Source organism: Agelaius phoeniceus, chromosome 2 (assembly GCF_051311805.1).
Source record: "Agelaius phoeniceus isolate bAgePho1 chromosome 2, bAgePho1.hap1, whole genome shotgun sequence".
Classification (NCBI taxonomy): Eukaryota; Metazoa; Chordata; class Aves; order Passeriformes; family Icteridae; genus Agelaius; species Agelaius phoeniceus.
In genome coordinates, this window is record NC_135266.1 from 103,436,280 (window position 1) to 103,458,471 (window position 22,192).

The following is a 22,192-nucleotide window of genomic DNA, read 5'->3' on the forward strand; positions in this document are numbered from 1 at the left end:
AAATTAGTGAAACTTGCTTAGGTGCTATGAGAAGTCCAAGAAGCATCTTATTAAAATACTAGAAGTGAGCCTGTCACTCATCCTGAGAAAGAAGTAGTTTAGATGCCTTAAGGAGAATGTTGAGTGTCTGGAGGAGAAGCAGCAATTGTGTGCCCTCACACCAAATTCGGAGCTAGTGGGAGGTCTGAGGTCCCAACTGAGTGTGGTCCCTTCCTAAGGTCATGGTTGCTTTTGAGCACATGCTCTCAGAGGGACAGAAAGATTTGCCATCCTCTTTATTTTTCTCAGTGGCAAGGCTCAGCAGAATGCTACAAGGAGATAATAGCCCAAGCAAAAAACATTTATTATAGGAAGATCCTCAGAATGTTTTTGTCCTGTTGGTTTGATGTGAGATGAAATTTTGAGGAGCAACCTAGGATCTAGGTCTATATTCAGCACCTAATGATAAGATATACACAGTACAAATAAATCCCCTGAAACAATGTGGAATGCACATCCTAGCCTCTAGCTGTGTCTGTACTCCCTGCTTATTTAGGGATTTGTCTTTTGCACGGTGGGGGAGTTGAGTTGGCAGCTGCAGATGGAGGAAATATTGTGTCAATGAAAAGATGTATGGCTTTCCATTAGTGTAACTGATGGTTCAAGTAACCATCGATACTTGGAACAAAATCAGCCCTGAAAAATTGATCTTGGACTTTGCCAGTAGTATCAATAACTGGAAATCCTAAGGCAAACTTTTTTTAGCAGTTTAACGATTGAAGCAATTGTTTGTGAATCATTTACTCAGTGCAGACACAGCTGCCTCAGTGTGATGGATTCCAGCAGTTTCTATGCCAGGCACTTCCAATTTCTCACTGTCATTCAGTGTCTGATTCATCCTGTCAGATGGGCTTGACTCATGTAGCCATTGTTTCCCTGTTTGTAAAATGGATGTGATCATAATCTGCTGGTTGTAATATCTGTCTGCCTCACTTGAGCTATTGTGCAGGTCAGTTCCTTTCCATGCTGTCTGCCACAGCTGGGTGGAAAACAATGGAGCTGGCAACGATGTGCTCCCACTTGGGTAGCCCTGAGAGAGACTTTGTGTGTGATCACTCCCAGCCCTCAGAAATTTGGGTATAATGATGGTATCGTGGTGGGAGTTTGCAACCCCTCTCTGTCAGCCTGGCAGGCACAGCCATGCCTGCACCGTGGCCTCTCCTGAGTTCTGTACCAATCCTGATGCTGCTCCTGCACTGCCAGAGCTCAGGTCCTTCCTTCCCCTCTGTGCACCATTTGTCCCTTTCCAAGGGCAGGAGCTGTCTGCAGGTGACACTGAGTATGTCAGCAGCAGAGTATGGACAGGAGTTGTACAGGACAGTCACTGCCCAGGGCAAAGGAGTGGCTGGGGCACAGCTCCTCCATCCCCTGCCACTACTGCCTGAGCTCCAGGTCTCTATAGTTGCCCCACACCATCCTCTGGGGATGGGGAGAGCAGCAGGAACAAGGGGAGCTGTGCCCCAAAACCATTCCAATGCCCAGGTTTTGAAAGGTCTGTGGTCACAAAGATGCTCAGTACTGTAACACTCTGATGTGGTGCATGATGACATGGTAGTAGTGTTCTCATCTGTGAAGAGATGAGAAGGTACCCTGCAAGGTACATGGACACCAGACTCCTCCCTCAGGCCACTAAAATCCAGCTCTTTTTTGTAAAGTCTTTTCATCCATATCTAATGAAAATTAACATGTCATGTGATAATGTCTGCTCAGAATATCAAGGTACTTCACCTGTCTCTTCTGATGAAAGGACGTGGTTTAATTTGAAAAAGGAGTAGTGTAAGTGCAGTTTGGAGACAAAATCAGATTTAACTTCAATGCTGAAGATTAGTAAGTGTCATAAAATAGTACTGGTTTCAGTAAAATGAACATGAAAAGAAAAACAATTCAGTGTAATTGACAAAGGCTTTCTGTATTGTCCTAGTAAGTCATTTTAATGGGAAAATTCAATCACAGAATTAAATTTTGTATTCACATTAGTCTTACCATCTGCTCAAGTAATTACTGTTTAAACTGGAAATTTTATTTTAAAACGTTATTTTGTAAGATTCAGAACCCATGTTTGCCTTAGAACTGAGGTTGCAACCATTCCTTTTATTTTTGATTATCTGAATTCCGTGTTATGGGAATAGGGTGGCAGAGAATTTTGTCAGCTATCTCAAGGTGGCCTTTGAGAGATGAATTCCAGAGCAGAGCCCTACTGCATCATCACTGACAGAGGCACTGAAGCAGTGGCACCTCTAATGCTCCTGAGGTGGTAAGGGGCCTTTCTGAGGGTGCTGCATGGTTCCATTGAGTTCTGTGGTATGAAGCTTCATGGTGTAAAGCTGGGAGAAACACAACATTCAGAAGATTCTGCTGAGGTTTTCTAGAGCTGTGGTGTGTATAGAAACTTAGATGCCCCTCATTGCTGATATTACTAGGAAATGGGTCAGCCCCCATGGAGTGGTATAAAGGGTTTAGCAGCAGAGTGGTTGGTGATTCATGTCCCTGACTTGCTACATGGTAGAGATGTGGGTGTGAAGTAGTGACAGTCAGGGGGTCCTTAATGAAGTGCAGAGAAGACAGTCCTAATAAAAGCTGTTGTATCATCAGCTGCCATGTGTGTTCTCATGTGGTCACTTGCTACAGTCTCCTATTAAGAACTATTTAACTCTGTGGCACTTGCTCACTATTGGTGCCTTATTAGCAATTATTGGTCTGCATTGCAATTTCTTGCTTGAATATGCTCTTTGCAGCAGGTTCCCTCAAAATACTTGCAAATAGTATATTTTTCCTACAAAAACAGATGTCAGTGAATCAGGGTGGATGAAGAATGGAATTATAGAATAGTTTTGGTTGGAAGGGACCTTTAAAGATCATCTAGTCCAGCCCTCTCTGCAATGAGCAAGGACATCTTTCAACTAGATCAGCTTGATCAGAGCTCTGTCCAGCCTGGCCTTGAATGCTGCCAGGTATGGGGCATCTACCACCACTCTCCTTGGAAAAAATTTCTTTCTTATATCTTATGTAAATTTACTCTCCTTCAGTTAAAAACCATCACCTCATGTCCTATTGCTAAAGGCCCTGATAACAAGTTTGGCCCTTCCTTCTTATAGGCCCCCTCTAAGTACTGAAAGATCACAGTAAGGTCTTTTAGGACCTTTATCTTCTTCAGGCTGAACAGCCCCAGGTGTCTCAGCCTGTCTTCATAGCAGAGGTACTTCAGCCTTCTGATCAACTCTGTGGCCCCCTGGACTCACTCCAACAAGTCCATGTCCTTTCTGTGCTGAGAGTAGAGGAACTTTGATGTGAGAAGGGAGTAGGAAAAATGCAGCACACGCAACCTCTGAGTTTATTTTTACCACGGAGTTGAACTGTCTGTCCTATACACCTGATGGAACTGAAAAGTGCTTTGATTTTTCTCACCTTTGCTTCAAGGAAAAAAAAACTCCACAGCATAGATAGTACTGCCTAGCTTTAGGTGCTGGTGGCTTGTGAAATAATTTGCCTGCTACTACTACTACCACATGTCTACTACTGCTTTTTAACAAAGAACTACTTTAGTTATGATGAAGTTATGTTAAAAAATCAAATGTTTCTTCAGATTTGATGTGTTATAGGAAACCAATTTTAATACAGTGACTTGTGGAGATTTAGGATTTAAGAGTTGTGATGAGCTTTGGCAGTGAGCATTTAAGAGGAAGGACAAATTACAAAGACATTCCTTCCTGTGGAGCTCTCACCAGTTGACTTACAGAAGCATGTTGAGATGAAGGGAATTGTTTTGTGCTTCCTCTCAAAGTGGTTGGGAAGAGCCAAGGAATGTCTATAGTAGCACAGACCTATGATCTGTTTTGTAGTGGAAATGTGTGTAGGAAATAGAATTGAGCAATTGTGGCTGATGTTTCAAAAAAATGCCTTAGCTGCAGTGCTTATCATGGGGGTTTGACTATTCCAAGCCTTACTGTTTATATTTATTGTAGGAAAAACAGAATCTCACAACAGTGAATTCTTACTTGAGTAGCACTGAAAATAGGTCCTTAGATATGCTGGCTCTTTCATATAGTTTCTGCATTGAAATTTCCTTGCAGATGAATTACTTCAGAAAGAACAAAACTACTCTGATGATGTTTTGGCCAATATGATCAGCGAGCCCAGAATCAGCTACGGAAATGATGCTCTTATGCCTTCATTGACGGAAACAAAGACCACAGTTGAACTTCTTCCAGTGGATGGAGACTTCAGCCTAGATGACCTTCAGCCATGGCATCCCTTTGGAGTTGATTCTGTTCCAGCCAATACTGAAAATGAAGGTAAGTACAATAGGGGGAGAAACCACAGATCTTTCTGAACTGAGCTTTGTGGTTTCTGTTCACATTATTCCCTGAAAATTCATATTTTTCTTGTAAGTAAGTGTAAGTGGGATAGAAGTTCTGAAATGAACATTTGGAACTGGTCTGCTGTGTCAGTTGTGTCTCTTTGATGGAATAGAAAGTCCTGACTAAAATCTCCAATTTAGACACACAATAAATTTCAGAGTTGAGCTTACTTGCCTTACTTGCCTTACTTGCCTTCAGAAACAAACCATAATAAAGTCTAGGAGATTATGAGTAACAGTCTTAAAAGATACACGACAATGACTCAATGACTGCAGGGAGATAGATAGATAGATAGATAGACAGACAGACAGACAGACTGTTAGATTTGTACCATGATGAGTGTTTTATTTAAGGTAGAGCTTTTTATTTGCTGGCATGAAAATTATTACAGTTCCAGCATAATCCTAGCAGACAGATAATGTTATTTCACTCCCTACACTGGTTGTCTGGAATGTACTGCAGAAATGCTCCTACATGCACGTCAGTACAACTTGGCTAGTGAAAATATTTTTCCTGAGGAATATTATACGGTGTTCATGGACTACTTCAATGAAGTGAGTGCATGCTACTTGAATAATCCATATAGCATCTGGAATTGGTAGTTCACTTAAGTGTTGGAGCCAATAAATCAGAAACCTGAGGGATTTCAGTCATGTCATTCAAGTTCCTCCTCTTGCCTTTGTTTTCCTTTCTTTAACTGCACTGTTTCTAGTGCTAAGTTAATCACATCACTAAGTTTGATACTGCCAAGCCACAGTACATACAGAGCCTGGAACTGCAGAAGTCTTCTCAGGCAAATCTGTGATTTGTAGCTAAACTGCACAGACATTAACATCCTCCTCAAGTCTTTTGAAACCACTGGCTTAGGCTGTTCCTGCCCTCAGAATGAGTTCTGAGATCATCCTTATGCAGTTAGTCTCGTTCCAGCGCAGTATGTGAGTGACTGTGAGCAATTGGGTGTGGGGGACATGGATTTGCCAGGTCTGGTGTTGGTGCCAGGTGAAATGAGTGGAATCAGAAATAGATTTACAATCAAAGTTTGTCCCAAGGAGTCAGAGAAGCCTAGCATCAGGCAAAAGAAAAGACCTGCACAAAGGTCAGTGAGGCAGATACTTACAGATCTGAGAAGAAGAGGAGAGGCTGGTCAGGAATAAGGCTAAAATCAGAGTACCAGTGAGTCAGCACTGCGAGTTAGGGACCAAGTAAAAGAGCAGAGCCAGAGCAAACTCAACAGACCTGCTGGCAGGAAGAACCAGAAGGCAGGAGACTGTGACAAGGACTCCAGCTGTGTCTGAAGGGCACTTGCAGCCAGGTGGCATGCCAGGCAGTGAGAGCAGCTGGCTGGAGCACGTCAGGCACTGGCAAGGGGTACAGATGGCTCACAGGATGCCAGGCTGAACCTCATTTTCCTGGGGAACGAGCTGCAGCTTGCTCTAACCCTAGTGTATGTATCAAGGCTGTCTGCCAGGAGCAGGTCGCAGTCTAGCTCACGTCTGTCCTGCAGGAATTTTCAATTGCAGCCCTTGCTCCAGTTTTTTCCATAGCTGAGGCATCCAGGGCTTCAGTTTTCTATACCTTTTGCCTGCTTTCATAAAACATGGTGGGGATTAATTGTTTTTGATGTATTTCCTCCTAGCTTCCAAAATATATTGATTTCAGTCACCAGGTTAAGAAGTTATTAGGTAGACAGGTACCCCCAGACATACCCATAGTTTATTCACACAAGTGTATTTTTCCTTCAGAAACCTGTCTAAGCTCAGGATCTAATAATGAAAGGTACTTCAAAGTGACACTGAATTCCCACAGGCAACTATACTGAGCATGGTTCTCCTTTTAAAATGTATGGCAGCAAATAAGAAATAAAATTTTCCTGCCTGGAATACCATTCTTAATTATGAGGTCTGTGTGTTTCAATGCAGTATGTGGTTTGTTGCAGCACTTATTCTTTCATGCCTCCAAGTTGTTGGGGTTTAGTTTTGTTTTTTTATACCAGGGTTATATTGTACTTGTCATGAACTTATTGCAGCAGTCAGTTCAGTTAGGCCAACCATTATAATTGTTCGAGTATGCACAGTTAGAAGTGGAAATCATTTGGTGACTTAAACCTCTTCAAGTCTTTTCTGTTTCCCGTTATAATTCTCTATCTTCTACCCAAACCACAATGTTCTTAATGTAAACATGCCAAGAATACCTTCTTTCTTTAGAGGCCATTTCTATACCTTTGTCCATAGCACCAAAGAGGAATTTCACAGCTTTGTTTATTTCCTTTGTGTTTGTCTCCCACCTCGTTGTTCCAGAACCCCAGGACTGACTGTGCCATTTGTCTTCACTTTCCATGCCTGTTTTCTTCTTTGATAGTGGTGTTACTTCAGGCTTTGTCTACCTTGCTTCCAAAATTATGTTTCTGTTGTCTTATAAAATGGTTTGGAAGTAGCAAAAAGTTAATAACAATTGACATACTTTTCTCCTCCTTTTTTTCTCCCTCTGATGAACTGATGAAGTTAAAATACCACAACCCTTCCCCCTAACATTTCTTGTTACTATTAGTTCCCATGCCTGTTTCCTTCCATGGCCACGATTTAATCCCAGGTTTCACCCACAGATATTAATAATGTTTTGGATTGATATCTTGCCATGTAATCTTAAGGTTTCATAACTCCATTTGAAATTTTCCCAATGTAAACTGCATGTTTTTAAGAACAGGTTTTATGCAAATAGTTCATTTTCCTAGAATTGCTTTTACTGACTAGTAAGTGAAAAACAGTCTAAAAATAAATAGACTTTGAAAGTCTAACATTACTCAGTATTTTCTGCAAGTATGTTCTCACTTGTTTTACCGTGAAGCAGTTTCCCTGGAAATGTTGACAGGAGTTGATCTGAAGCAGCACATAATATACTGTAGAGATGTCCAGCATGCTGCAACACAAATTAGGTTAACAAAGAAAACATTTTCTGAGAACTGTACAGAGGGACATGAAAAATGTCAGGAAACTGTTACTTCACCAATGCAAAATGCATCTTCAGAGGTGACCCCCAACAAACCCACCCCAGCTGTGAAGCTCTGACACTGCCAAGCCCTCTGTGCATTTTGCCAGTGACTAACTGGGTTTTGTGGTTTACTCCTTGTGTTTTAGCTTGCAGGTTACAGGGAGCCTTAATGTCTGTATCTAGTATTTCTCTAAAGCGAGATTCCTGTAAATGTACTGTGTTATCCTTATGATTTGTTCAGTTACTCCCTTCAACAATGTTCTTGATAGGTGAGCATCACATAGCACTGCTCTCCTGCTGGTCTGTACCAGCTTTTGATGTACTTTACTTTTACTTTTGAAAAGAGAAGTAAACATGTTCTCTCTTGCTTTTCTGAGATCTATTAGTATTAGGAAAAGGTGGGAATGTGTGGCCTCCATGAAGCCTGAGCAGTCAGTGTAAATAAACATTTACCAGTTTAGTTTCATGAGTCTATTTGGACAATGCATTTTCAGTCTTACTTCTGTGCACATGGAAGCGTATTCAAGAGAAATACAATTCTGGAGCTTCAAAACGAATGTACTTTGTGTAATAACATAGAGTACATGTTTGAGTTTTGATTATTGATAAATGCTGTGGTAGGTTTAAATTTTTCCCCTCTTCATTAGCTCTTGTGATGATGTGGTCTGGTGAGGTGTAGCGGTTTGGCTGCAGGCCAAACACCAGTGCACTCACAAAAATCATCTACTCATCTTCCTCTGCTGTAACTGAGCAGAGGAGGAGAAAAAAAATCAGTTGAAATAAAGCTCATGAGGTTGAGATAAGCTTTAGAAGAGACTTCAGGGCAAGACAGGCTTAAAACTTCAAAAGGTATAAAGAAAACTTTATTAAAACCAGTAAAAGCAGAATGGTAAGAACTAAAATAAACCTTTAGCACACCTTTCCTCCCCCCAGCCCCTCTTTCCTTCCCACTGACAATGCAAAGAGACAAAACCTGGGATTCTCAGTCAGTTTATCACTTCTAAAAAGAAACTTTCTTCAGTTCACTATGGGAGAGGAGTCTCCCCTGCTACACTATGGAGTCCTTCCCACAGGAAGAGCCATGTAAGGAAAACAATTACGTGCTATGCTAGTGCCACTCTGAACTGCTGTGAAGGAAGGTGCCTCTGCAGCACCAGGCTTGCAAGCTCAGTGAAAGTCTGCCTTTCTGGAGACACAAGTGAGTCAGATGTGCTGATGTGCTTTTAGTTTGCAGCTAGTGTAAAGCTGAGTGACTGGGTTTTATTCAGAGACAGGAGCTCATGCAGTCATCTCATGTGCAAAGGACATGGGAGCCACTTAGGCTCCCACTTGCAAGCATGGTGGGTTGTTTGTCCAACCCACAGGAACACTAAGCCAGTGACACAGGCTTCCTGAGAAGATGGGCAGTTCCATTGCTCATATCAACAGTATCATCAGGCTTGTGTGCTTTTCTGATGAGCAGTTCTTCTTGATTGAAAACTGTGGGTCTATCAGATTTCCTGTGTTACTGCATCTCACTCACTGCTGATAAAGGCTCATAGCTGAATCCAGACATTCAAATGAATAAGAATATATGTTAAAAATTCTGAATTCTAAGGAACAATGTAACATTTCATTTCTGAATTTAGGTTCTTTTGACACTGTCAAAGACTGAGTAGATAAGGAAAGCAGCACAATTGGAGGAAAAGAGAGAAACAACCAAAAAAAATCTGAATCTTTTAATAAACATTTCCAATATGTTTGAACTTACTGAGGCAGTTGGCAGTGACTCAAATAGCTCTAAGTTTTGCAAATGCTGTTTTTCTATTAGTGTCAGTGAGCTACTTCAACTTAGGTTTCAGCTGATAAAACCTTAGTAGGGTAATAAAAGAGTTTTATAGAACTGTATATGACATACATTTGGATAGAAATTTGTGTTTCTTCTTTCTTTCCCTTCCAAAAACTGGAAGATAAATATGCAGTTCACAAATCAGAACATATAGGAATATAGATTGTGTTTTCAAAATGCACTTTATTCTTTTCAAACATTATAGATGGTGCTGTAAAGAATCCCTGTTGAAAGGAAAAAGGAGGGATTCAGGAGGCTTTTAAGTCAATATTGATAAAGAGCAGCAGCAGGAAGAACTCATCATGTCCATTCTGGCTGCCAGTTTTGATCAGATAATGGGGAAAAGTTTGCATGTAATGAATATGGTTTTGTTCTATTGACAGAAATTATTTAGTCTTACTGGTTTCTGACTTGAAGCAGTAATATGATGTAAAATGATGCTGCCTCAACGCTGAAGCTTTCCTTGTGAAGTCTTACCCATCCCTTCCTTTTACTTTCAGGATTAACTGAAGGCGGATATTTTCTAGTTGTTGCTTTGGTAACTATTAATGCAGTATGTCTCTCCTGCACTGTCCCAACAGAAGAGCCCTTGACTTTGTGATTTATGGGGATTTTGTTTATTTTTGTTTGCTTTTTTGTTTCTTTTCTGCACGTGCCTAGTTGAGCCCGTTGATGCCCGCCCAGCTGCAGACAGAGGACTCACCACACGACCAGGTATATGACTTGCATGGCTTTTACCTAACCTGTATTTTTTTCTGGCATGCATATGGTCTGCTGGTGCTGAAATGATTTACCTTTGCTTTGTTGTTGTACCCTGCTCACAAAATTTAATACTATTCCCTGAATGGTGGGAGCATCATTCCCTCACAAATAATCCCCATCTGAGTGCTGTCCATATTGAGGGTGTTTGGGATGTGTGCCTGCAGTAGGAATGGGTCCCAGACCCAGAACTGGTTTGTATCAAAGGTCTCATCCTTTCCAGAAATAACACTTCAGCAGGTGCAGGAGATGGTAAACTTGGTACCCTCTACAGACACTACTTCTAATTTGGCCATGTACAGTAGAAATGTCAAATCCTTTATGTAGAGTGAGCAGGACTAATGAAGAATTAACGCGTACAGTTTCAGAACTGCAGGGGGGAATTGATATTTTTGGCTGTGGTACTTATCTTTCTTACCTCCAAATACCTAAAAATTGGTATTATCCCTCTGGATTCCCTGAGGATGCCTGAGGACACAACTATTCATTCCATTCTAGGACAAAGCAGGGTAATTGTTTCTACTCTGTAGGTACCTCTGTCTTTGTATTGATTTCAGAGCAGTAGCAGATCACTAGGTTGAGTCAGGCTGCAAATTTTTGGATAAGTTAAAATGGGACAATCCAGTTTCCAAAAGGAAAAATTATTTTAGCTTTTCATACTTTTTTTTTTTTGCTTTTGGGATTATTTTTCCTCTGGTTTTTTTTCAGAATTATCTGAAACTGTTAAAGCCATTGAGAGGAAACAGCCTTTTATTTCAGAAGAGGCTACTCTCTGACTCTTTGATGTAGTGAGAATATATTTTAGGGTCAGGATTATTTCAGTGTCACATCATAATTGTGTTTTCTTCCTTCAGATCATATTAAAATACTTGATCTGTGTCCTTTTCCCCTTTACCTTGTCTTCCAAAAATCCATTAGATAGCATTTGTGGACAACATCTTCCTAATTTTTTAAAATCTTAACTCACCCGTGTTTGGCAGCTACAGGAATTGCTACAGTGGGAGGTAAAATAAGCTCATATGTTGCAGCAACTGGGACATGTGTCAGAACTGGCAAGGTAGTGTGCTTCTAGCACTGTTTTAGGAGTCTGCCATCTTTACTTATGTTTAGAGTCTTAATTCAATCCATGAAGAGATCCTAGAAACTGGTACAGAGCTACAATGCCAGAAATCTTGAGATCAGGAAAAAATCCCTTCAGTACTGCATTATCTACCTTCTTCCCCAGGAGCAGTAGAAATATCACAGATGAAACATGCATATGGTTTAATCCAAATTTTGTAATGCTATTTCAGTCTAGCAGTTTTCTTAAAAATCTATTATTATTTGCAATTTTAATTTCAGTCCTCTTGAAATATTTCCTGTTATGAGGCCCATATTTATTACCACAGGTTATTCTTTCCTCCCTTCTGTTCCCTCACACATAGACACACATCTCAGAAATCCTTAGTGTCCCTTCTCTAGAAAAAATATTTTCTCTCAATGCCACTCTCTTGTTTCAGAATGAAACTGTGTGTTTTAGTCAAGTGTGGTGGTGTTCATAGGGGTCCCAGGAAGAGGGAAGAGATGAGGATCTGACTCCATGTTTCAGAAGGCTGATTTATTATTTTATGATATATCTATTATATTAAAACTATACTAAAAGAATAGAAGAAAAGATTTCATCAGAAGGCTAGCAAGGAAAAAAAATGGAACGATAATAAAATCTTGTGACTGACCAGTGAGTCCAAGACAGCCAGACTGTGATTGGCCATTAATCAAAAGCAACCACATGAGACCAATCACAGATGCACCTGTTGCATTCCACAGCAGCAGATAATGATTATTTACATTTTGTTCCTGAGGCCTCTCAGCTTCTCAGGAGAAAAAATCCTAAGGAAAGGATTTTTCATTAAATGTGTCTGTGGCAGTCAAGTGCATTACTGTACGTTTTAGTCAAGTGCATTAGAGTGCTTTGTTGGTTGTGTTGATGCAAGTAGTACTGAAGTCTATAAGCCTCATGACAATAAGTCATGAGTCATCTTGGTGAATGTGTGCAATAGACTACTAAGGATAGGTCAAAAATATTTCAGCATCTGACCATTGTGGCTTGAAATTTGGCAGATGGCAGATGCTGTAACTTTTCTACTGTGAAAATTGCATGGGATATTTCCTCAATGTTCTGCTAAAGTGCAAAGTTGTGCTTAACTTTCCTATGTCATTAATCACCATTTATAGGTTTAAAAAATTTTTCTTAGTCATACAGATTCTGTCTATAAATGTCCATGTGGTTTTTCATCATCATTCAAAAGCAAATTGTGTGTGACAAAACTGCACTTTAACAGAGAAATTATTCCAATCTGAATATCTTAATGAAGTAGGAATAGAGGAAAGCAAATAGATGCTTATTTCAACTGTGAAGTAGAGAAGGGATTCTGATAGTTTAAAAGTGTGTACTTTAAAACAGTTTTACTTTACTTGCTAATTACAAACAAAATTTCTATATTGGAGGTTGAAAAAAGAAAATGATTACCTTTTGTGCAGTAACTATCCTTTTGGGATAGTCTGGTTTTTATAGTTTGGGGCTATTATTGAAGAAAAAAATCTAAAAATATCGTAGATTACTGTAGAGTGAAAAAGTATTAATGAAAGACCTGCAGATTAATGCATCCAGCTGCTTGTGACTTTTTGTTTTAATTGACCAGCTTCTTGTTGGTTTTCTGAAAGATTGGCCCTTTCTGTGGGCCTGACTTGCCAGTTGATGCTTCTACCTGCTTGGCTCAAGGGACCTGCTTCTTCAGGATGGAAATAATTGGTATCATGTCAGTCTGTAACACTCCAAGCCTGAAGAAGAATAAATGAATGTTTTGTAGCTGTTTGAATTTCTTGAAGAAATTGAGCTCTGAAAGGACTAAGACAAACATGCAAACATGTGCCCTTTTTTTCTCTTTTCCATTTTATTTACTTCTTGCTCACACATCATTCATATAATGATCAGTATGTTTTTCTTACAGGCAGATCAAAATCATGCAGATCATCTTTGTCACTTTCTTACAAGAGATCATTTGGTCACAGTACAGAACAGAGTCACAGACTCACAGAGTACTGGCTTGAAAGGGCACCTCAACGACCATCTGGTCCAACAAGTCTTTAGATGGTAGTAGTATTTGTATTTATATAGTAGTATTTGTGATACCTGGGATCCTTTTCTTTCACCACATCATTCTCTTTCAAAATATGAAGTCTATGAGCCAAGCCAGAAAAAGTCAGGAGTTGTCCAGTTCATAGGGTAGAAAAGTTTATGAGTAAGGACCAAGTTTAAAGCATTTGTTGAAATTTATGCCAGTTGTCTAAACCCCCACCTCTGTTGTGCTCCACCTTGACTGTCTACAATTAAAGCTTGAATTGGAATCTGATCTACATCAGTCCTAGGAAAAGAATATTGTCTGGATGGATGCCATTTTCTAGTATGGATAAAACATCTGTGTAATTCACAGGGGCATTAGACAAGGACTCTACTGCCTTAACTTACTGTCCTTCCCCTTCCTAATTCACAAATGGGCAAATAAACATAAAAATTATGCCTAAAACTGTTTCTTATCATCTTCTTCCTAAAAAAGGAAGTAAATGAGATGGTAAAAGGTCAGAGGGAAGAAAAATATCTAGAAATATTAAGTAGTCATCAATGCACTATTTTTTAATACAGCACAAAATTATAACAGATTTATGACATACTTCTTGCTATTTATAAATTGCTTTATACAAGGAGATGTTAGATGTTAGAAGGCTGCAGTCCAGCCTGAGAACTTCCATACAAATAACTTCAGATAGAACAAGTACCTCTTTTCTTGATAGCCTCACTGTAACAACTTATTCAGTAGTGTTTCCTTCTCTCCTGTGCTCCAGCAGTCACTTTTTCATGATGAGCACTTAATTTCTTGCAACTGAATTTTGGGTATCTGTTTATTAGTAATTTTTTCTTTGTGTGTGTGTGTGTACATGTACACATAGAGACAAATGCACATAAAAATATATATAAAAACATCTCTAGATGATCATGAGCAAGCACCTTTTACTTAACATTAATTCAGCTGCTTTGATTTGTGGAAATTGAGTGAAGATTAAAAAATGTGCTATCAGAAGGGACATTGCTTAGTATTAGCATATTTTCTGTAATTCAAGGTGATAAACAGCAAATGCTCTGTTCAGGGCAGATCATATTTTCATATCTTACAGAGTTGCAGTTGTAATTATACCCTCACAGCTGTAAATACATCACTTACAGGATGCCCATAGTTCACAATGCAAGGATTTTTGCTATTAAGTATGTTACTTTGTTCCATGTAGTATAGTTTGGACTTGGTAGTTTTTGTGTTATTCCAGCTCTTTGTCAGTGGACCATTTTTGCAAACATTGAATTATTTTGGGGAAACGTTGCACATAAAGCTGCTTCTGTGTCTTTGGCCCTTCTGCTAATAAATCCTGACATGTCTATCTTTACATTACATGATAACTGAGGAGTTTTTTCCCTCATGCAGAGGCTCTGTAAGCCTAATGGCTGTTCTGCAGAATCATTGGCACATATGCTGTGATCTGTATGAGGTGAGGGCATAGAGCAGCTCAGTTATTTATGATTTTCTTGTCAGAAACTGCCAACATTTTTTTTTCCTGTCTTTGTGATGTTAGTTCAATACAGTTGCTTTAAACAAAATAAAAATAATATTTTTTTTCCATTAGATTGTTTTGGTTTGTTTTATGACATCGTTGCTAACTGTGAATGCAATTATAGGTACATAGGCACAGCATCTGGATTGACATGCCAGAAAGATTATCAAACCAGATTTTACTTGTTTTAATTATTCATTTCTACACACATGTATTCTGAGAAATAATTATTTTATACTTCATTCCAATAAGATTCTTTTGTAAAAAAGATAACACTTTTATTGCACTTATTTTCTGATTTTTTCAATCTGAGATCCCCATAATCATCCATGAAGTAAAAGTAAACCAGCAGTTCACTGACATCTTAGGAGAGACCAGAAAGTTTTATCTCCATGCAGTCTTAAAAGTGCATATCCCTCAAAGATGCTTGAGTTAACCTTACAAAAAAGGGTATATAGTCTTCATTTTCATCTTTATGAGTTTACAATATGAAAACTCATCAAAATTAGTTTACAAACAGAGTCATATGGAAGCAACAGTTGAACTTCTAATTACAACAGGCAGCTCTCTACTCCAGGGGTTTGTTCGAAGACTGCATTCCTTCCCTTCCACCCTTTTTATCTTTGATGAAGATTAACCCAGATAAAGCTGTTTGCCACATGTGTAACAGGCTTTGATTCAACAACTCTCTTCTTGTTCTTGCCATGACTGAAGCACAGTTCATGGACATGGAGCTGAATGTTTTCCTGAATGCAGTCAGTACTGTAGTCACTCAAACTGCTACTTTGATTTTCTCTGTGTAGAGAACACCCAGGTCTAGTTGTTTCGACAGTGCTTCACTTGGAGATTTAATTTTTAACTCTGGATGTAACCTCAGGCACAGCTAACACTCTTCTGTCTGTGCAGAACAATATCACAAAACCTTTCTAGCTGTTTATGTAACCAGTAGACAAAGTAATTGCAAGCATTTGGTAGATGATGTGCATCTAATTATATCCTTGGTGGGATTCACTGTAACCTCTTTTTTTAGTCTTCTGAAAGCAGAAATATATTTACACAAACACAGGAGCTCATCAGTGTTAGTGAAGAGTGTTCTTCAAAGCAGCTACTTGGTTTTTATTTCATATGAGTAGTTTTTCACTCCATATGATTTTTTTTTCCCATTAGGGCAAGGAAAAATTGGAGTTTCATACTCTCCATTTTTTGGTGTTTGGAAATGTATGTGTGCACACATGCATATGTACACATGTATATATAAAAGCAGTAAATATTGTTAATTAAAAGCAATATTAATAAAAAGCCCATCATAGTTAGCTCATTTTGTTGCATTTCACTAGAAGCTTTTAAAAAAGCCCATGGTTTTTATAACAAAAGAGTTTTGTCAGTTTTTCTAAGGAGCTGTGAGTTAATGTATTTTTCAGCTGAATTGAAGCATTTTTAAATTGAAGTGATTAGGATTGCAGCTCCCTAAAGATGGTATATAATTCAAAAGAAAACTGGTAGCAATTATCATAATTTGTGAATTTGCAATGAGGCTGTTGCTCTCACTTTTCATCTTGTATATTGGCTTTTATGTTTGGCTTGTGTGTTTTAGAATTGGTAATGGAAAAAACATTATTTTGTCTGAGGTCAGGATTAAAGTTCTTGTCAGAGAGAGAACTGTTCTTTGTGTGCTTGTCTTTGGTGCAAGGGTGAAGAGGTATTAGGAATCCCTTGTCTGTTTGCATCTCACCTCTGATCAAAGTTTGAGAAAGACCCTGAAGTTTTTCCTGCTGCAGTTACTACCCTTGAACAGTATATCTTTGATTTTAGCATGCAAGTCTAAATGTGTGGTCACTAGGACAGTAAAGTGAATGAACTGGTAATAGAGAGAATCTCTTCAACAAAAAGTCTCAATTCTATAACATTGTGGAAAGGTGTGTGTAACCCTAGGTGTATTTTTATCTCATACCAGGTATTTAATTGATTCCAGTGCAATGTCATACTTCTCCTTACTATATAACAGTTATTTGCAGAAGATGAGAAGTTTACCCTAGTTGAAGTCTTTTTCCTCACTTCTAAGGGAGGTAGAAGGAAGGAAAAAGTTGCTATTGGGTTTGTTAGTGCAACAGCTAAAAAAAAAAAAAATTCTCTGTTTCTAACTTTTTTCTGGTGCAAGTTGCCAAAAATAAGTTTAAGTAAGTCTTAGCATCATTAACTTCCTAATATCAGGTCCTACTTTGTGTTCAGATTCCATGGCATTTTTGTGGGGTCTTGGTCACTGGGCTCAAACAAAAAGATTTCTGCCTAATCCCAAGGCAAAAAGCCATTGTTTTACCCTGCTATATGCTGAAAGCATGGCTCCCATCCTGCTGTTTGATTGGAATTGTCAAAAGCAGAAGTGCTCATGTCCATTTTCCTACCTCTAGCAGTGGTACAAACAGAATATGTACAGATTTCACCTCTGCCTTATATCCCAGCACATCTATTGAGCATTTGGCAGCTAGCATTTGATAGGTTCCAGGACTGAAAACTGTATTTTCACCATTGTGTTTAATAACCCTGAAGGAACCTTTCTTCTTTGCATTTATTCATTTGTATTGTGAACATCCTCGTGATTTGTGCCGGTGAGTTCCACAGTCCAATTTTGCATTGTACTGAATTTTATATATATATATGTGCACACACTTTCTTGTGTTACTTTTCCATCTGCTGTATCATAGCCATGTTAGTGTCCTGTATTTCTTAGGAGAAGTAATGAATGAATGACCATTTCCTGTAGACTTTCCCCTTGTCATTCACAGTCACACACTCTGTTGTGTTTCACCTCATTTGCCTCTTCTAGTGTGAAGACTCACGATTTCAGTCCTTCAGGTACAAAAGCCATTGCATTCCTGTGATCATCTGTGTCTCCCTGCATTATATCTTTTGTAGTTCTTCTGCCTTTGGGTGAGGTGAGGTGACCAGAGCAAATAGCCAGATTCAAAATGAGGATGCATCAAGTGGTGTAACAATGTTTTCTATTTTCTCATCATTGCTCCTACCTTTCTCTTTGCCTTTTTCACTGCTACTGAACCAAGTGCCATAGAGTTACCACTGTGACTGCAAGGTCTCTGTCCCAGGTAGAACAGAGCTAAATTAGAGTCTTTATATGTGTAGTTAGGGCTGTGTAGCCCCACAAGCACCACTTTGTATTATATCAACGCAAAATATAATTTCCCTTTTATTGTGCTCTTGAAATATGTAAGATCCTTCTGCAGTTCTTTGCACCTGGTTTTACTTTAACTATCCTCTTTTTTTCTTGAATTTTTTGTCAGTTAACTTTGTCATGTCACTATTCACTCTCCTATCCAGATCACTTTGCAAACAGCACAGCACGGATTCTTTTGGGACCCACTGGTAATATTCCTCCATTGTGAAAAACAGATGTGTATTTGCACTTCATTTCCTTTTTCTTAGTTATGGAAAGTAATGTAGGACTTTCCCTTCTAATCCTTGGTTCTTAGCTTGTGCCAGAGCTTTGATCAGGGACCTTCTCAAAAGCTTTTTGGAAATCCAGATTCACTCTAAGCAGAATCCCTGTTTCCCATGTGATCCCTAACTCTTCCAGTGACTTCTATGAGTTTGGGAGGTAGGACTTCCCTCAACAAAAGACAAGCAGATTCTTCACTGATTAATCTTACGTGTGTGTGGATATGTTCTAATCAATATTTATGGCTTCAGTGGATTTGCCAGCTGTAGCAGTCAAGTTGTACAGTTCCTCAGGCCTTTGCCTTGGTGGAATCTCCATGTGGTGCTTTTGCCAGGGTATCTGCAAGGGCAGAGAGTGTGGCCATGGACAGCTGGGAGCAGCTGGGAGCAGCCACCTCTTCAGCTCTGCAGCCAAGGACAGTAAAAAGTCCTGGGAAAGCCCTTTCCCCCCAGCTACTGCACTGGTACTCCACTGCTGTAATTTCCCCCCTTCCCTTTTAATCCTAAAACCAAAAAGGCACAAGGGGTTGACAGGTCGAGCTTCCTTGCTTCCTTGTTCTCCTTTGTTGCAATCTGCTCTAATCATAGAGGAGCAAAGAGAACTAACTCTCTGAATTAAATGGAACAAACCTGGATGTTTCAATAATCCCCAAAATGCAATTAAAACCAAAAGGAGTTAGATGTTGATACAAAAAAAAAAATATCTTTCATTTAATAGTAAGAGAGGCAAAGAGAAAGAAAGGGAAAAGAAAAGAGAGAAAGAAATAGACATGGGGGGTAGGGGGAGGGAGGACAGGGAGAATGACAGAGACAGATTAAGTAGAAGCAGACCACCAATGACGTCTCCTTGTTTCTCTCCATTTGGTCTTCTTGCTGGTGAGGGTCCCCTGCCAAAAAGTATAGAATCCAATAGATGAGTACACTTTTGGGCAGGTGGGAGCACACAGGTACCTCCCTGAGGGGGGCCAGTTGGACACTGGTAAGACTGTGGATCTGTTGCATCATGCAGGATCATGTGCAGTGCTCTGGTGCAGGGTCTGGGGACCCATGGGCCATGACACCCCCTCAGCTGTGCCCCCTGTGAATGTCCCATAGATGTGGCTTTCCAGGGGTGAGAGGCCCTGCAGCTGGGCCAGTCTGCCCAGTGGAGGATGGGGGTTCACTGCCTCTCAGCAGAGGATTTTTCCCCATACACAGGAAACCTCTCCTCCTCATCCCTTTGATGGAGGGGTCTGCACAAGCCTGGCAGCAGATGAGCCTGGCGCTACAGCCTCCACCCCTGAAGGTGCTGGGCTTAATCCTCCTGTAAAAGTATTCTTCCCAAATTCTTCCCAGACCTGAGAACAGTGTCACTTTATCTTACCTCAAAGCAGTTTACAGCACAAGGCCTCAGTCAGGAGTCTCTGGTGCAGTTTTTGTTATACGGTTTTGCTAAGATAGGCGGTAGTCCTTTGTAAAAATATTTAAGCCATAAACCATAACATTTCAGTCTCCAACATACTTTTCCTCATTTCCCATTGGTGCAGGTGTAGGGGGTACTTTGAGATGATGCACAAAAGAGAGTAAATTGTGCTCTTAATTTGGAAAACTAGCCACAGCTACTTCAAGGATAGAAAGTTAAACTTGTTTTCAGCTACCACGTGAGCTTTATTTCTTGCAGCTCCACTTCCTCCTGCATTTCTTTGACAGACTATCATTGTTTTCAGACTGCAATTCCTTAGGTAGTTTACAATTCTTACATTTAAAAATGTCTCCCATAAATGTCATAATATATTTGTGTACTGTTGTGTAGCATCAAAAATCAGGAATTTAATAGATTAGAGGGGTTGAAGTGCTTGATTCCTTAAAAAGAAAAAAAGTAAGGTAAAATTTATGGGGCAGTCAGACTCTTCAAAAAAATAACCATAAATTCTTTACAGCCTGAGGATGATTCTTGTTCTTTCCTTTGCATGTTTTCCTATGAAAATAAAGAGTTGATAATCTGTACAGTCCAGAGAAGGAAGATCTATTCTTCCTGGTTCATAATTCAAAAATAAACCACCACTTAATGAAAAAAGAAATTGCACATTTGAAGGCAATAAAAAATAATCATTGGATTGAGTGCTATTTTAGGCTGTGGAGCTCATTGGCACATGGAATTCTTAAGGAATTATTATTGAGAGTCCAGCGAGACAGTGGAGCACAGGAGCAGTCAGTAGTGTTGAGAATTTTAAAAGAGGTTCTTCCTCTGAATCAAAACTTAAGTTCAGCGCAAGATTCTAAGAATTTAGCCTTGGAGAGAGGAATTGGGAGTGAGAAAATGCTGAAATAAACACAAACAAGGAATATGAACTAGTTTGTTCTTACTATATTCAGTAGAGGGAGGAAATTACATCTCATAAACACCATTCTTCTGCAGTGTTTTACCTCCAAAAATTACAAATGTCAAGTACATGGAACTGAGAAGGAAAACAATCAGCTCCATGAATATCCATACAGTCTCTCTAAGCCAGAGCCAGATCTTCAGGATTCATAGACATATACAGGATTCACCACTCATTCTCCTAAGGCTATTTTCCAGGAGGAAATTTTGGCCTTCTTTCCAGCTAGATGAGTGCAGCATCTCCCCTTCTCACCTGTAAGAGAGCAGGACTGTAAACTGTACAATTATAAATACTGCTAGCTGTAGTCACTTGCTTTTCTGTATGTTTCTAATAGAGAGACAGTTATCTTTGAAGACAAGAAGAGTCATTAATTCTGAGCAGTATGAAATCTGAAAACTCTGTAAACGCCACAAACATTTTAGTAACTTGTGCATGTTTGTGGAAAAGGTACAGAATCGCAGGAAGCAAGAAAATAAGATATCTGGAGGTCTCTTATTCACACCATGAGTATTTTGTTTTTTCCTCACAGCAGCCTGAGCTGAGGGAGGAGGAGGATTTTGGCCTAAACAACAAATTTTCGTGACATTGCTAAAGAGGCTGCCAGAGCAGATCTGTATGCAGCCTATGAGCCAATTCAGGAGGCCTCTGTTGGTCCCTCACAGCTTTGTTCATGCAGTGTTTCATGCTGGAAGCCTTGAATGCCTGTACTGATATAGCTGCTGAGGACTAAGGATCATTTAACATAGGAGAAACTTTACTACCTCATTCTGTGTCACCTCAGTGGGACTGAAACACCAGATGTACCTCACTTTCCTCCCAGTTCCTTTTCACATTGCATCACACCTCCTCCGTGTGAATGGCACTGCTGCCTCCTGCTCTCCAGCAATGGGGTTAAGCAGAACCTTCCTGAATCTGCATCCTGAATTTAATGAATTGTCCTTGTGGTGCAATGCAGGTTCTGGGTTGACCAATGTTAAGACAGAAGAGATATCTGAGGTGAAGATGGATGCGGAGTTCCGGCATGACTCAGGATATGAAGTTCATCATCAAAAGCTGGTGAGTGACCAAGCAGTGCTTTCCATGCATGCATTTTGAGATGCTGATTCAATCCTGAGCTAGTGAGTCACTTATGGCCATGTTTTGCTTGAGTGATGTGGACACTGAAAGTACCAACAAAAAGGTAGCATGTGAAAAGGTTATGATTTTTCTGGTTCTCTGTTCAATGAGAGTAAGCCTGGAACAATGTCAGCAGAGAGGATGGAAAGTCATTGAGCCTCACATGAGAGGAAATTCTAACAGTTCCTGTCCTTGCCCTACTGTGGTATTTTTGGAGTCCCCAGGATGAAGGAGGAATTGATGAACATGTCTCCATGTTCTTAGAAGGCTAATTTATTATTTTATGTTATTATATTATATTAAAGAATACTATACTAAAGCTATACTAACTAGAGAAAGGATACAGACAGAAGGCTTAAAAAGATACTAATTAAAAACTTGTGACTGACTCCTCAGAGTCCAACACAACCTGATGATGGTTGGTCATTAAGTGAAAACATTCACATGAAACCAATCCAACAACCACCTGTTGGATAAACAATCTTCAACCACATTCCAAAGCAGCAAAACACAGGAGAAGCAATCAGATAATCATTGCTTTCATTTTTCTCTGAGGCTCCTCAGTTTCCCAGGTGAAGAAATCCTGGTGAAGGGATTTTTCCAGAAAATATGACAGTGACACACTGCCATGCCACTGGATGTGCTTATAT

At 39.6% G+C, this 22,192-nt stretch overlaps 1 protein-coding gene and 1 pseudogene across 5 annotated transcripts in view; one reads left to right on the forward strand and one right to left on the reverse strand.

Moving 5' to 3' along the window:
- Positions 1–22,192, forward strand: part of APP (amyloid beta precursor protein) — a 199,209-nt gene that overhangs the window by 171,177 nt on the left and 5,840 nt on the right. For 2 of the 4 annotated variants that reach the window (XM_054654580.2, XM_054654582.2), the window contains 3 exons: positions 4,110–4,331; positions 9,874–9,927; positions 21,382–21,482. In XM_054654580.2, the coding sequence (XP_054510555.1) occupies positions 4,110–4,331; positions 9,874–9,927; positions 21,382–21,482 (377 nt within the window). The remainder of the gene's footprint in view (positions 1–4,109; positions 4,332–9,873; positions 9,928–21,381; positions 21,483–22,192) is intronic. The other 2 variants (XM_054654581.2, XM_054654583.2) reach the window with 1 other exon arrangement.
- LOC129134764 (kinesin-like protein KIF11) overlaps positions 20,484–22,192 on the reverse strand; it is a 35,572-nt pseudogene continuing 33,863 nt past the window's right edge. Inside the window, exon 22 of the transcript XR_013181052.1 lies at positions 20,484–20,678. The product of XR_013181052.1 is annotated as a kinesin-like protein KIF11 (transcript). The remainder of the gene's footprint in view (positions 20,679–22,192) is intronic.